Source organism: Aspergillus aculeatinus (genome assembly GCF_003184765.1).
Source record: "Aspergillus aculeatinus CBS 121060 unplaced genomic scaffold BO66scaffold_21, whole genome shotgun sequence".
NCBI lineage: Eukaryota > Fungi > Ascomycota > Eurotiomycetes > Eurotiales > Aspergillaceae > Aspergillus > Aspergillus aculeatinus.
The window spans coordinates 273070-285172 of NW_020291490.1; the positions used below are offsets into that span (position 1 = coordinate 273070).

A 12103-nucleotide genomic window follows, 5' to 3' on the forward strand; every position below is an offset into this window, starting at 1 on the left:
GGGAGAAGAAGATATAGAAGAAGAAAAGGAGAGGAGACAAAAAGGCCTAGAGGGAAGGGAAGTACGGAAAGAGGGAGAGTAAGGGGGAGGAGAACATTTAGGAGAGGGAGAAATAAAGATGGAGAGATGGTTTCATCATCGTCATCATCATCATATCAATCACGCACGCACGCGCGCACACACACACACACACACACACACACACATACACGCCCCTTTTCTGTAACGAGAGGATTGGGTTTTTCTTTGTTCTTGCTTCTTTCCCAGGAAGTAAAAAAGAGAAAACTTTTTTTAAGATCAAAAGTCGGTCATGTCATATGAGAGAGAGTAAAGAAAACATGCTAGTAGGAAGAGGATATCTACTGGCCCTGCTGCTGCTTCCACTTGGGCACCCACTTGCCACCCGAAGAGGCGGCGGGCTTGGACTCCTCGGAAGCAGGAGTCTGAGTGCGGGAGGGAGGCTGCTGCTGGGAAGAGCTGGAGTCACGGGCGTGACGGGGCGCCCAACGCTCCGACGAGGCAGCCGGAGCAGGAGCCGGAGCCGCGGCCGGGGTGGCATTGCCGCCCGAGCGGAGGTGAGGAGGCACGTAGCCACCACCCGTGCGACGCGGAGGCTGAGCCTCTTCCCGCGGCGCGGGAGCCGACTCGGCGGGCGCGGCGCTGCTGGGGGCACCAGAAGCAGCAGCGGCCTCCTTGGCGGCCTGGCGCTCTCTCCAGCCACCACCGCCACCACCAGCAGTGCGAGGAGCCAGGTTGAGGCGAGGAGCAGTACGCTCGGTAGGAGCAGGGGCAGCAGCAGCGGGCTCGGGTTCAGGAGCACCAGTCTTACGGGCCAACCGGCGGGCCTCAGCTTCCTCTTCACGTTGCTTCTGTCTGGCAGCCATCTCATCGAGTCTCCTATTGGTAGGGTTAGTAGGATGAACACCAGGAACATTTAACAGGGACACTGACTTTCTCTCCTCCTCACGCTTGACCTTCTCCTCAGCCAGAACACGTCTGCGCTCCTCTTCCCGGGCCACTCTCTCCTCCTCTTCGCGCTGAATACGCTCTTCCTCCTCCTTGCGACGGCGCTCCTCCTCCTCGCGCTCGGCCTTCTCACGGCGGCGACGCTCCTGGACTTCCTTGACGCGCTGCTTCTTCTTGGCCTCGAACTCACGCTCAGCGGCCTTGCGACGCTTCTCGAACTCCTCGTGGCGCTTCTCGGAGACCTCCTTGCGGAAGCTGTTGAACTGGGGCACCAGACGGCTGAGACGGTGCTTGAGGGCAACAGCCTCCTTGTGCTTGTCTTCGGCCTCCTTGAGGGTCTCGGCCTTCTGGGCCTCGTAAAACTCCATATCTTGCTTCTTCTGAGCCTCGTAGTCCTCGGGAATGTGCTTAAGTTCCTCACGACGGAACGCACGCTCCAAGTGATCAATACGCTTGGCGGTGGTGCGGACACGATCGTTGAGCTCGTTCTTCTCCTTCTCCAGCTGAGCCAGCTTCATGGCACGGAGGCGGTTGGCGTCCAGCTCGGTCAGATCGAGCTCGCTGATGTCAATGCCCTTGACACCGCTCTTCAGCTCCTCCAGCTGCTTCTTGAGCTCCTGCTGGCGGATGCGCTCCTGCTCATCCTGAATGCGCTTCTTCTCACGCTCGCGCTGCTCGTCAGCCAGGCGCTGCTTCTCAGCCTCCTGGAGCTGCTGAGTGCGGATGCGCTTGCGGGTCTCCTCCTCGCGCTGCTTGCGCTGCAGTGCATCGGTGGCAGCCTCCTTCTTCTTCTCGATGATGACACGGCGAGCCAGAGTCTCCTCGTGCTCCTTGGCAGCACCGGCGGCAGCACGGGCAAGAGCAGCGCGCTTGGCCTCCAAGCGAGATTCGCTGTAGGAGGGGTCGACGTACATGCAAGTGACGTGGAGGGTCTTAGCCAGGCGAGTAAGCTGCAGGCGAGCAATCTCGGCAGGGGTGTTCTGAAGACGCTGGACGGAGCCGACCTCGCTCTCAGCAGAACCAGCGGCGCTGCCGGAGTGCAGGGCCTTGGCGGAGGAGAAGACATCGGTGTCGAAGGTGAGAACACCAGAGGTGTGGTCGACGCGGATGGCCAGGTCGCCCTTCTTGCAACCGTTCATGATGAACTTCTCGATCATCGAGGGAGTGATCTGGAAGGGGTCGGGGAACTGAGCCAGCTCGTAAACGAACTTGAGCTCGACGGACTCGTAGACCTGAGACAGCTGCTGGAAGAGACGGGTAAGAATGACCTGCTGCAGGGGCAGGACGTACTTCTCCATCTCGGGGTCGGCACCAATCTGCTTGAGGATGGGGGTGATCTTCTTGCAGATGGACAGAGGGTGGAAGTCAACCTCCAGGATGTTGTACAAGTCGCGGATCTCGGGGCGGACGCGCTTCAGCAGACCCTTGTTCAAGGCATCCTTGAAGAGAATAGCACGAGAGGGAGCCTGAGCCATACCGAGCAGGTTGGTGAGGCGAGTGTTCTTGTTCTTACGGGCCTCATCGACGTCAACGAGAGCACCGCGGGAGCGGGAAGTGCTGATGACAGGGATGGAGAGGGCCGACAGCAGGACGAAAGAAGCAGCCTTGGTCATGTCAGCCTCGCTGACGGAGGGGTTCTCCTTCTTGGTGCTCTGACCAGCGGCAAGGGCCGCGGCGGACTGGCGGAGCAGGTTGTAGTAGCGGCTCCAGGCGGCGGCGTGAAAGAGGTAGTTCTCGCTGACGAGGAAGATGCGGGCCAGCTTCTCGTAGTAGTTGGCCATCATGACGTTCTTGGCGGGACGCTTAGACAGGCTCAGCAGGGTGTGGATGTCCTCGATGCTGCGGAAAGCCTCCTGCCAGAGCTCAAGCTCAACGGCAACGTTCAGCTGCTGGAAGCGAGTATCCAAGTGACGCTGGAGGGTGTCGGGATCGCTGAGGTTGATGGCGTGCATCTGAGCGGAGTACTTGGCGGCGTTCTGGACATGGTTGCGGAGAAGCTCACACAGACGGCGGAACTCGGTCTTGCGGGTGTACTTGAGACAGAACTGGAAGGCCTGCAGGGCGGTAGTCTGGTACATCACCTCCAGACGAGCGTTGTTCTTGAGGATCTCCAGCACAGTGCGGTAGGTTTCCCAAAGGAACTTGAGCCAGGGGGTGACGACGGCGCGGTCGGTACGGTCGCGGGACTGTTCCCCGGAGACGGTGGCCAGCAGAATGGTCTCGGGGGTTTCGATAGCCTCCAGATCGTCGACGTTGGAGGAGGGAGCCGCGGATTCCAGGGAAGACTGGATCTCGTCGGCCTTGGCCTGAGCCTCGGTGACCTTCTTCTCGGCGAGCTCGATGAACTTCTTCAGGACCACCTATACAACACACAAAACAAATCCCCCCTTCAGTCAGTCTTTGGCCTAGTGGTAGATACGACGGGCGACCCTACCTCGATGGTGCCAACGTTGGTGTTCTGGGCGATGTTCTTGTACTGGTAAAGACCATCCTTGGCGGACTTGCCCTTGCGGAGATCGACACACAGCTCAACGAAGAGGAGCATGACGGGCTCGAGCGAGACGATGGGAGTGCTGCGCGTTCTCTTGGAGGTGACATGTTCGTGAAGGACGTTGAGGGCGGCGGGAGCCTGGCCCACGGCGATGAGTTCCTGAGCCCTCTACAGACAACAAACCGTTAGTTGATATTCCATCACTAATTCCCCAACATCATCATCTTCTTTTATCCCGTCTATTCTTTTTCTTCATTTGTTTCCCCGAGCCAAGATTGTTCTCCGACTTCTTCCCGATCGACAGCGCGTACCTTGAGGACATTTTCAGGCTTGATATGGGGTGGCGGCGGCATGATGGGCGATGTAATGGGTGAGAAACACGATCAGTTGTTGATAGATGTAAGAAAGATGGATCGCACAACGACGGGCGGGCAGCAGAGGTCGAGGGCGATAAAAGCCTGAGGTGAGAAAGGCTGCCACGCGACGGTCGGCGAAATGACCCAAGACGACACAAGCCGGTGGGAAATATGGGGGGGGGGAGGAGGGAGGAGGAGGAGGAGAGGGAGGACAAGACAGAGAGGCTGTGGTTGAGGGCCGTCGTTGTGCGAGAGCCGGCGAAAAAAACCAAGATTTGCCCACTTTGGGTTAAGCGACTGGGACCGCTGTAGTCACGTGATTACATCCCCAAAGCGCCCGCCGCTATCGACACGCGCTCTACATCCTACGACAGTGTGCTAGTTACGGTTGTATATTCTTCTACCATGCGAGCCATAAGGATGATTTGCAGTGCTCTTGGTAAGAATGTTTCGCATATTGGTGGTAGTGGTGATAACAATGGTGGTGGTGGTGGAGGCTCATCGAGCCGCGTCCTCCACAGCCTGGGCCACCCGCATTCTTCCTAGAGCTCGAACAATCATAATAGGATGAATGGAAGGATGGAGCGGAACCCATGGGAAGATGGGAGAGGGGAACAGGAATACTCGTATTCTGTACTCGAGAAACGTCCTCATCCTTTGTGTCGACCGAGCAGGAGATCCATTCGACAGAGCGCCAGCTGGTACGATCGCCATCGGAGCTATCAAGCTTTCAGGATTGATGTGTCTGTCCATTGATCAGTCTGATCAGTCTGTGCAGCGGATTAACTGTCAAGCCCCCAGCTGCACGTGAGGCTCAGACTCAGACGTCCGATTGATGACCCCATCATGGCATGAGGATCCGATGATCGTGATTTGGATTTGGTTCAGTGATCAGGGACAAGAACTGGAGCATGACGAAGTGGGTGTCTCCGGTCTGGTACCTCATTCATTTTCGTCGGTTCTTGCTTCAGGGGTGAAGGAGGGTAAGAAGAGGAAAAAAAGAGGAGCCAGATCCGACTAGGCGGGAAATTAGATTCAACCGCGCCGTTTGGGTTCCGAATTATAGAAACACCAGAAACACCAGAAACACCAGAAACACTCCATCACCACCACCAATTTGGTTTCTCGAAGTGATTGTCTCTCATGCCTGTTGGGGGTCTTGTTTGTTAAGCGCTAGGTTAAAAAAAAATAGCGGTAGTGAGTCGTAAGATTGGCAGGATGAATGGTAACGTTACGGAGTAGTTAGAATGAAGTAGGTTATTATTCATATTCACGATGGATAAATTATCCCCTCCTCCCCTATTAATACTATGTTGAAATGGGTGTAGCTCCAAACTCCTTCCCTTTTTCCCTCTTTTCCCTCTTTTTCCCCCTCTCCACTTCGTCCACTTCGTCCACTTCCTGCTTGTTCTCCTTCCCCGAGCTTGTTCCCAAAGTCCCAAATTGCCCACCAGCGAACTGACTAGCAATTGAACTACTAACTTACTAACTAAACCTCTCTTCTCTCCCTCCCTCCCTCTCTCCCTCTTCTTCTTACTTACCTCTTCTTACTTACTCTTCCGTCTTTCCCTTCCCTTCTTTTCCTTCTCTTCCCTCTTTTCTTCCCCGTTGGATCGTCGTCCCCTCTGCTTTCCCTCCCACCCTTACAGTTAGTTAGTTCTTGTCGACTCTCTCTGGCTTGTCTGTCTGTCTGCTGTCTTATCTTCGCTTCTCTTCCCCCACTCTCCACACACCCCCTCCCGCGAAGTTCGCTCATTAAATCTCCTGCTGCTACTGCCAGTGCTTGGTGGTTTGCCTCTCTCCTTATTCCGCACAGCCTCCCATTATTACTACCACCACCACCACCACCATTCCCCCACTCTCCACACACCCCCTCCCGCGAAGTTCGCTCATTAAATCTCCTGCTGCTACTGCCAGTGCTTGGTGGTTTGCCTCTCTCCTTATTCCGCACAGCCTCCCATTATTACTACCACCACCACCACCACCACCACAACTCCTCCTCATCCTCATCCTTCCGTCTTTCTTCCTCTCCCCTTACAGCTGCTGCACCGCGCCGACCGCAAACCTTAACAGCGACTCCGAACTCTCACTTCCGGCTGCCATTCGCAAATCCCACCACTACTCTATCGATCCCTCATTCCATCGCTCCGTCTTGTGCTCCGTCAGCGCGAGTCCCATTCGACTGATCAGACCCTCGACTGTTACCGGAGTCCGTCTCTTGATCGCTCGCCCAGTTCACATTTCCGACCGACCGTTTTTAAACATTAAGCCTCCCCCAATCAGTCAAAATGCCAGCCTACGAACTCCGATCCGGTGGTGATGTCAAGAACAAGAAGCAAAGTGTGGCCGATCTCAAGTACCGTCGCCTGACAGAGCTCAATGCCCGTCTAAAGGAGGATCTCGACCGTCCCCGCGTCAAGGTCTCCGAAGCCGCCTTGTCGTACGCCTTTCCCTCCCTAAACCCGACCGCAAAAAGGGCCCCCACACCGTGAGCATGACAAATCACTAACCACAATCGCATTTCACAGTCTGATTAATTACTGCAACAACACCCGCGACTTTATGGTACCATCCGTATGGGGTCAGGTATGCGATTTACTCATGCGGCATTCGATTGGGCAAATTGGCACGGTCGCTAACTACAGCGCGCGCAGGTCGACAAGCGGGAAGACCCATACGCCCCTCAGCAGCAGGGCGGCTGCTGCACAGTCATGTAATGGAACCCATGACTGTCTATAATATCTATCGACTCTGAACTCTCAATCCGCCGACCGATGGCCGACTTACGGCGTTCTCTTTTTCTTTAATATCCCCTCCTGCGATGACTTTTTTTACCTTCTGCTCGACTATTTAATTCATCTTCACCGTCACCCTATCATCGACTCGAAATGTGGACCTAATCTGCGACTTTGCTTGGATGCCGGTCGAGTGCGACAAATGACAATCAACGACCAAGACGGAAGGAAGACCGATGCTTCAATGTGTGCGTATGCACTGTTCTCGACGTCCGACCGGCCAACACAACCAAGCCAAATCACAATCAGATCTATTAGTCAAGGGTGTCTATTTCTCCAATACTTTTTGTCGGCCATCTATACTCAGCCAGCTCGACATATTTTCCCTTCCCATTGCGAATTTTTTTTCCATCAGTGATTTTTTTATTGGACCCATATTTCCTATGTTCAGCCGTGAGATTTTCCATGATGGGTTTAGGAGGAGTTGCATGCTAGGCCAAAAAAAGAAGCAAAAGCCGGGATTGACAGCGGCAGTGGGAGTGAGCCTGGTTCTTGTAATATAGATTTGCAGGGCTAGTTAATGAGTATTACTGTAGTGTGAGACGGGGTTTAGTATATTTGACATGACAGTTCTAGAGAATGAAATCTCCGATTTCATGCAGTAGATCGAGCTACACTCCACCCGCTGACATCATCAAGTGCTAGTTCTCCCACTGCATCCACCAACTCTAACCCACCACACTTCATCCCGATATCCTCACCCACCCAACCCTCTATCTCACCAAAACTATCAACTCCGCAAGAGAACCTAAAAACGGAGAAGAGAAGAGAAGACAAGAAGAAAAATGATCTCCCTCCCACAGCACACCCCCAACGCCAGCTCCGGCCCCCAAGACCAACTCACCACAGCCGCCAATCCCACCGCAACCTCGGCCTCTGCACCGCCGCCGCAGCAGCACCAAGGCCAACAACTGCCCCTGCACCACCCCCGCCTAACAATCCAATACTGCACGCAGTGCAAATGGATGCTCCGCGCCGCATACGTACGCCCCCCGCCCTTACCCCCCCACCCGTCCCAAATTCCCGACCAACAACCGCTAACCTGATTGCATCTCCGGGGGGTTGAATCCCCGGGGAGGGTTGGGGAGAAGGACAGTTCGCGCAGGAACTCCTCTCGACGTTCTCGACGCAGCTGGGCGAGGTGGCGCTGCAGCCGGCGACGGGGGGTGTCTTCACGGTGACGCTGTATCATCGGCGGGGGGTGATGGGAGAAGAAGAAGAAGAAGAGGCAGAGGGGAACGGACAGGGACAGGGACAGGGACAGGCCGATGCAATCACCGAGACGGTGCTGTGGGATCGGAAGCGGGATGGCGGGTTTCCTGGTACGTATGTTGTTTTGTTTCGACGTCCCGTTCCCCTGGCGGGGATGTGGTGATCTACTTCTACCGGGGGGGGTGATGGATGAACTGTTACCTGGAGACTGAGACTGAGACTGAGACTGACAACCTTCAAGAAGTCAAGGTGCTTAAATCCCTCGTGCGGAATGTGGTGGATCCCGGGCGGGACTTGGGACATACCGATCGGGCGTTGAGGAAGGCCCGCGAGCAGCAGCAGCAGCAGCAACAAGAAGAAACTCAGGAAAAGGAGAAGTGTGAGGATTGTCAATAGACCAATCTATATCATATATAAGTAGTATCCAGAGTCTCAATCAATTCGAAAAAGGTATAACGGCAAGAAAGTGGAAAGTAAACCAATCGAGGAATGAATATCCATTGTCATGCAATACAGTAAAGAGCACAAGTCCTCCCTCCTCCTTGTAAACGCCATCTCACGCCCCGACTCTAATGGTGCCCCAAATATCCATGAGCCTGTGTCCTCTTGTATAATATAAAAACATAAATAAATGCAGAAGAAAAATTTGGTCCAGACAATGGTCAGATGTAACAGAAAAGAAATGTTAAGTGAAGGCAGTTCGCAAGGGTTTACACTAAGTACCCTCGCATGCCAGCACCGGAAGGCAATGGTCCCTCCGATACTAGCATATCGTCAAGATCGTCATATATCGGGGAGTCATGAACCCAAGCCTCTGTGCAAGCAGAGACACTGAGCCCAACCGCCCATATCACCAATCCGTGTCGTCAATCATGCAATCCATCGTAAATCCAAGTCATCAGCTGAATGTCACCGTATGCCCATAACCCAAGTTCCCCCTTGATTTTCCATGAACACCTTGAAATCAAATCGCAGAATAACGCCAAAGAAGCAGAAGATCGTGTCAGGTCTCGCCACTCAGCTCGTGCTGGTGCGAATGATGCGGCTTGCGTCGCCAGAATGCCAGTCGGAGACGACTCCGTCGTTTTACCAGTTTGAAGGGGCCCGAGTGACGCTCGCCAGGCTCGCCCCAAGGACGACCTCGTCCATCTTGTTTGGAGCTGCCCGCGGTCGTCGTGGATTGCCCAGAGCTGCCGGTGCCATTGCCCGCAGGCGATCCCAAGTGCTTGCCCCCAGCGTCGTACGTGTGTGGGTCGGATGCCCGACGGTTGACCGGGTAGACGGTACCGGTAGACTCATGATTAGAAGTCGCAGGTCGGATGTTGGCCCGGCTCCACTCTTCATTGTCGCTCCGGCTGACACTTTCCCGAGTAAATCCTTTCTCGTCACTGTCCACCGTCAGGAAGCTGGTCGCATTGGTAGCCGGAGAGATCGGGGTCATGTTGTTGCTGTAGGTGCTGACGCTGTGGGTCCGAGTGCAGCTGTTCCGTTGAGAGCTCGATAGGCCAGACGTGCGTCCAGATGAGCCAGTGTTCGCATGGCGACGGCGACACCCGGTAGGGGCTTGTCGTGAACTGCTGGGGCGTTCCGCCACGCCTTCAATCGAGCTGTTGCGGGCACTAGATGGCCCGGACGCCCCGCCATTCGTGGCGGACGAATTAGCCAGGACAACTGTGGCCATCATGGTCGGGTCGGTCGACGAGCGGTTTGTGTCCGAGGCTCCGTCAAATGTCTCACTCGGCCGTGCTGAAGGCGTGGTGGAGAAGTCATGGCTACTGGTGCGTGATTCTCCGGGAGTGGAGACCGTTGCATGGTCGAACACAGCACCGGATGATTTGCGTGAGTCTATCTCCGTTGGGAACGGACTGCCTGTGATGTCCATAGACGGACCAGGTGTATCCGGTGATACCACGGGGCTGATGTTGTTCTCATTGTAGTCACTGGGTGGTTCATCCGAGTTGACGGGCGAGTGCACGGCCCCGAAGTAGTCGTCCGGAGCGGACCGCGGGGTATGTTCGCTGGTAGGGAAGGCGGGCTTGACCAGAGTGTCGGGGCCCGGGGTTGCCACCGGGGCGCGCATACCCTTGAGACTTCGAATTGGACTCTGCGTGCGCGGAGAAACCACCTCATCTGGACGCAAATCTAATAACAGTGTTTGTCGGCTCTTCTCTCGGTCGGCAAGCATATGCCATCTGAACTGGTTTCCTCGAATATGGTCCACCGTAAATTTCAAGTCAGGAAGGATATCCGATACCCCCTCGAACAGAGGTAGCGCAAAGATCGACATGAAGCCAATCTGGCCGGTGGCAAGTTTGTAGATGTTCCCGAGCTCTGGGGGCCCGCCAAACAAAGCAGTCTCCATTCCCACCTCTTTCTCCATTTCGCCCTGATTGGCGAACTCCTCCTGTAGGATCTGGGTCCACTTTTCTGCAACATCCCACGGCCGCGCCACATTGCTGATGTCGGCACATTTGATCAGCAGACCGCACACGAGGGTCTTGTAAAGCTCCAGATCTTGCGGCTTCCACCCGTCCGTGGTGCAATCATTCTCATGAAACCGCTCTTGCAGCGACCCTAATCGTTCCATGAACTTCTGGTGAACGCCCATATCCGTTGCTAGGATGGAGCTGATCAGCAATTTGCGGAGCTGGCGATCTTTGAAAGCGGCCGGCCAGTACCGACGCAGGATTTGGGAAAAGGCGGCGCAGTGAAACGCCTCCAAGACGGAGTTGTCGTTATAGAGTTGAGCCAGGGGGGCATTCAGCTTGACCAAGAAAAAGTTGTTTACGCCCGGGTGACCGACATCGTGACCAATTGCAGAGATCAGCAAGGTCAGAGTATCAAACGGCGTGAGCAGGGATGCAATCGGGCACTTGTCGCCCGATGCCGGGCCGACCGATCGATAAGGAGGCAGCGCGCCTATATGGAGCAAAAAGCAGAAGACGGACTGCAGAACGTCTATGGCATGGCGGAAATTGTGGTATAGCACGAAGGAATTATATGAGGCGCGGCAGGCAAGGAGGAACGTCCGAAGTTCACCTAGAGAAGCTCGTTGATCAGCTGGCAGGGCCTTTTGACAAGTCTGCAGAAAAGGTCATGCACTTACCCGGTGTCAGTTGCCACTCTCCCAGGTCAGGCACACTTAAAGCATGTTGAAGCATCTCAAAGGCTGCCAGGACCAACTCATCGTCAGAGAACCCGTGAGCGGTGAAGCTCCACTGTCCGATCTGTTCTCTAACGAGTTCTGCGCGCTCCGCGCGTACATCTAACTCGCGGTCCTGGAACTCTTCAATGACCTCTTCTGGATTGCAAATGCCTTTCATGAGCTTCGAAACCATCGCCTCTCGCAGGTAAGCATAAGGCTGCTCATCGTGCACCCCCACCCACGAGTGCTTTCGCGTTTTCTTCCTCGACAGGAAGCGCGCGGATTCTCGCAAGGCAGTTTTACGGGTCCGGTAAGCATGGACAACCAGAGCTTGCGCTCGACAGCTGTCCAGCGGGGTTACGAGGACGTCGACAGCACCGGCATCCAGGCATTTGGAAATGTGTTGCGGGTCGGGAAGGGTGGATATACTAGGTGCTTGATCGATAGGGGCACTGGTAAGGTCGCCGGACGGAGGGCGCAGGATGGCAACAGGCACGATCAAATTGGGCAAATCCTGCACTTGGATGTCGGTTGATAATCCGGACAGCAATTTCAGATCATATGCCCCCTCCCAGTTCGAGGAAAAGGTGAATCCACGGCGCAGCGACGCGGGCGAGGGAGGCGATACGTCTGCCCACGAGCCACGACTCGCTCGGCGGCGATGTAGGGTCGGTTCTTCTCCGTGCAGATCTATGTCGAAAAATGCAAAAATCGGCATATATTTGCTACCCGCGCCGTCGCTCAACTCGGCTAGTTTCGTTGCGATCGACGCGCCGGCTTGACAGAGATAGATACGTTTACAAACCCCCAACAGCACTCGGACGTCCGATCGAAGCGACTCCGGTTCTTCGAGCAGGAGGGCTTGCGCATCCGGGTCCGTTACCGGGTCCAGGGTGTTGTGATCAACCCATCGCTCCGACCTGACGCGATGATCGATGTAAATGGCAGAACATTCGATGCGATCCATGGTGTCGTTAGGTATCGTGGTGCCCATCATCCAGAGTCTCGGCTTCGAGGGTCAGGTCTCGGTGTAGTCGCAGGGATGAGAAAGAAGGAGGAAGATATAGCGAAGCCGATCCAGACTTGGGCTCATATGGTAGATGTGAACTGCGAATGGGGGAGGGGATAGTGGTAATAG

General features: G+C 55.2%; 4 protein-coding genes across 4 annotated transcripts; 2 read left to right on the plus strand and 2 right to left on the minus strand.

Moving 5' to 3' along the window:
* Window positions 1-359: 359 nt before the first annotated feature.
* Window positions 360-3810, minus strand: tif32 (putative eukaryotic translation initiation factor 3 subunit EifCa; the record flags this gene model as incomplete). The annotated part of the gene is made up of 4 exons (XM_025643735.1): window positions 360-897; window positions 952-3326; window positions 3401-3625; window positions 3769-3810. The coding sequence occupies 4 exons, from the start codon at window positions 3808-3810 to the stop codon at window positions 360-362; spliced, it is 3180 nt and encodes a 1059-aa protein (XP_025504539.1).
* A 2291-nt stretch (window positions 3811-6101) lies between these two features.
* On the plus strand, window positions 6102-6530 carry BO66DRAFT_321722 (guanine nucleotide-binding protein subunit gamma; the record flags this gene model as incomplete). The annotated part of the gene is made up of 3 exons (XM_025643732.1): window positions 6102-6253; window positions 6342-6399; window positions 6468-6530. 3 exons carry the CDS (start codon window positions 6102-6104, stop codon window positions 6528-6530), a joined length of 273 nt encoding a protein of 90 aa, XP_025504540.1.
* Window positions 6531-7534: 1004 nt separating this feature from the next.
* BO66DRAFT_295376 (SelT/SelW/SelH family protein) lies at window positions 7535-8165 on the plus strand (the record flags this gene model as incomplete). The annotated part of the gene is made up of 4 exons (XM_025643190.1): window positions 7535-7591; window positions 7705-7809; window positions 7855-7930; window positions 8062-8165. Coding segments are annotated over 4 exons (342 nt in total), but the record flags the coding sequence as incomplete, so codon positions are not given.
* A 574-nt stretch (window positions 8166-8739) lies between these two features.
* Window positions 8740-12093, minus strand: pdeB (3',5'-cyclic-nucleotide phosphodiesterase PDE2). Its single transcript, XM_025653595.1, has 2 exons — window positions 10927-12093; window positions 8740-10859 (listed from the first exon to the last, which is right to left on the minus strand). Exons 1-2 carry the CDS (start codon window positions 11960-11962, stop codon window positions 8824-8826), a joined length of 3072 nt encoding a protein of 1023 aa, XP_025504542.1. The 5' UTR covers window positions 11963-12093; the 3' UTR covers window positions 8740-8823.
* Between the last annotated feature and the right edge of the window lie 10 nt (window positions 12094-12103).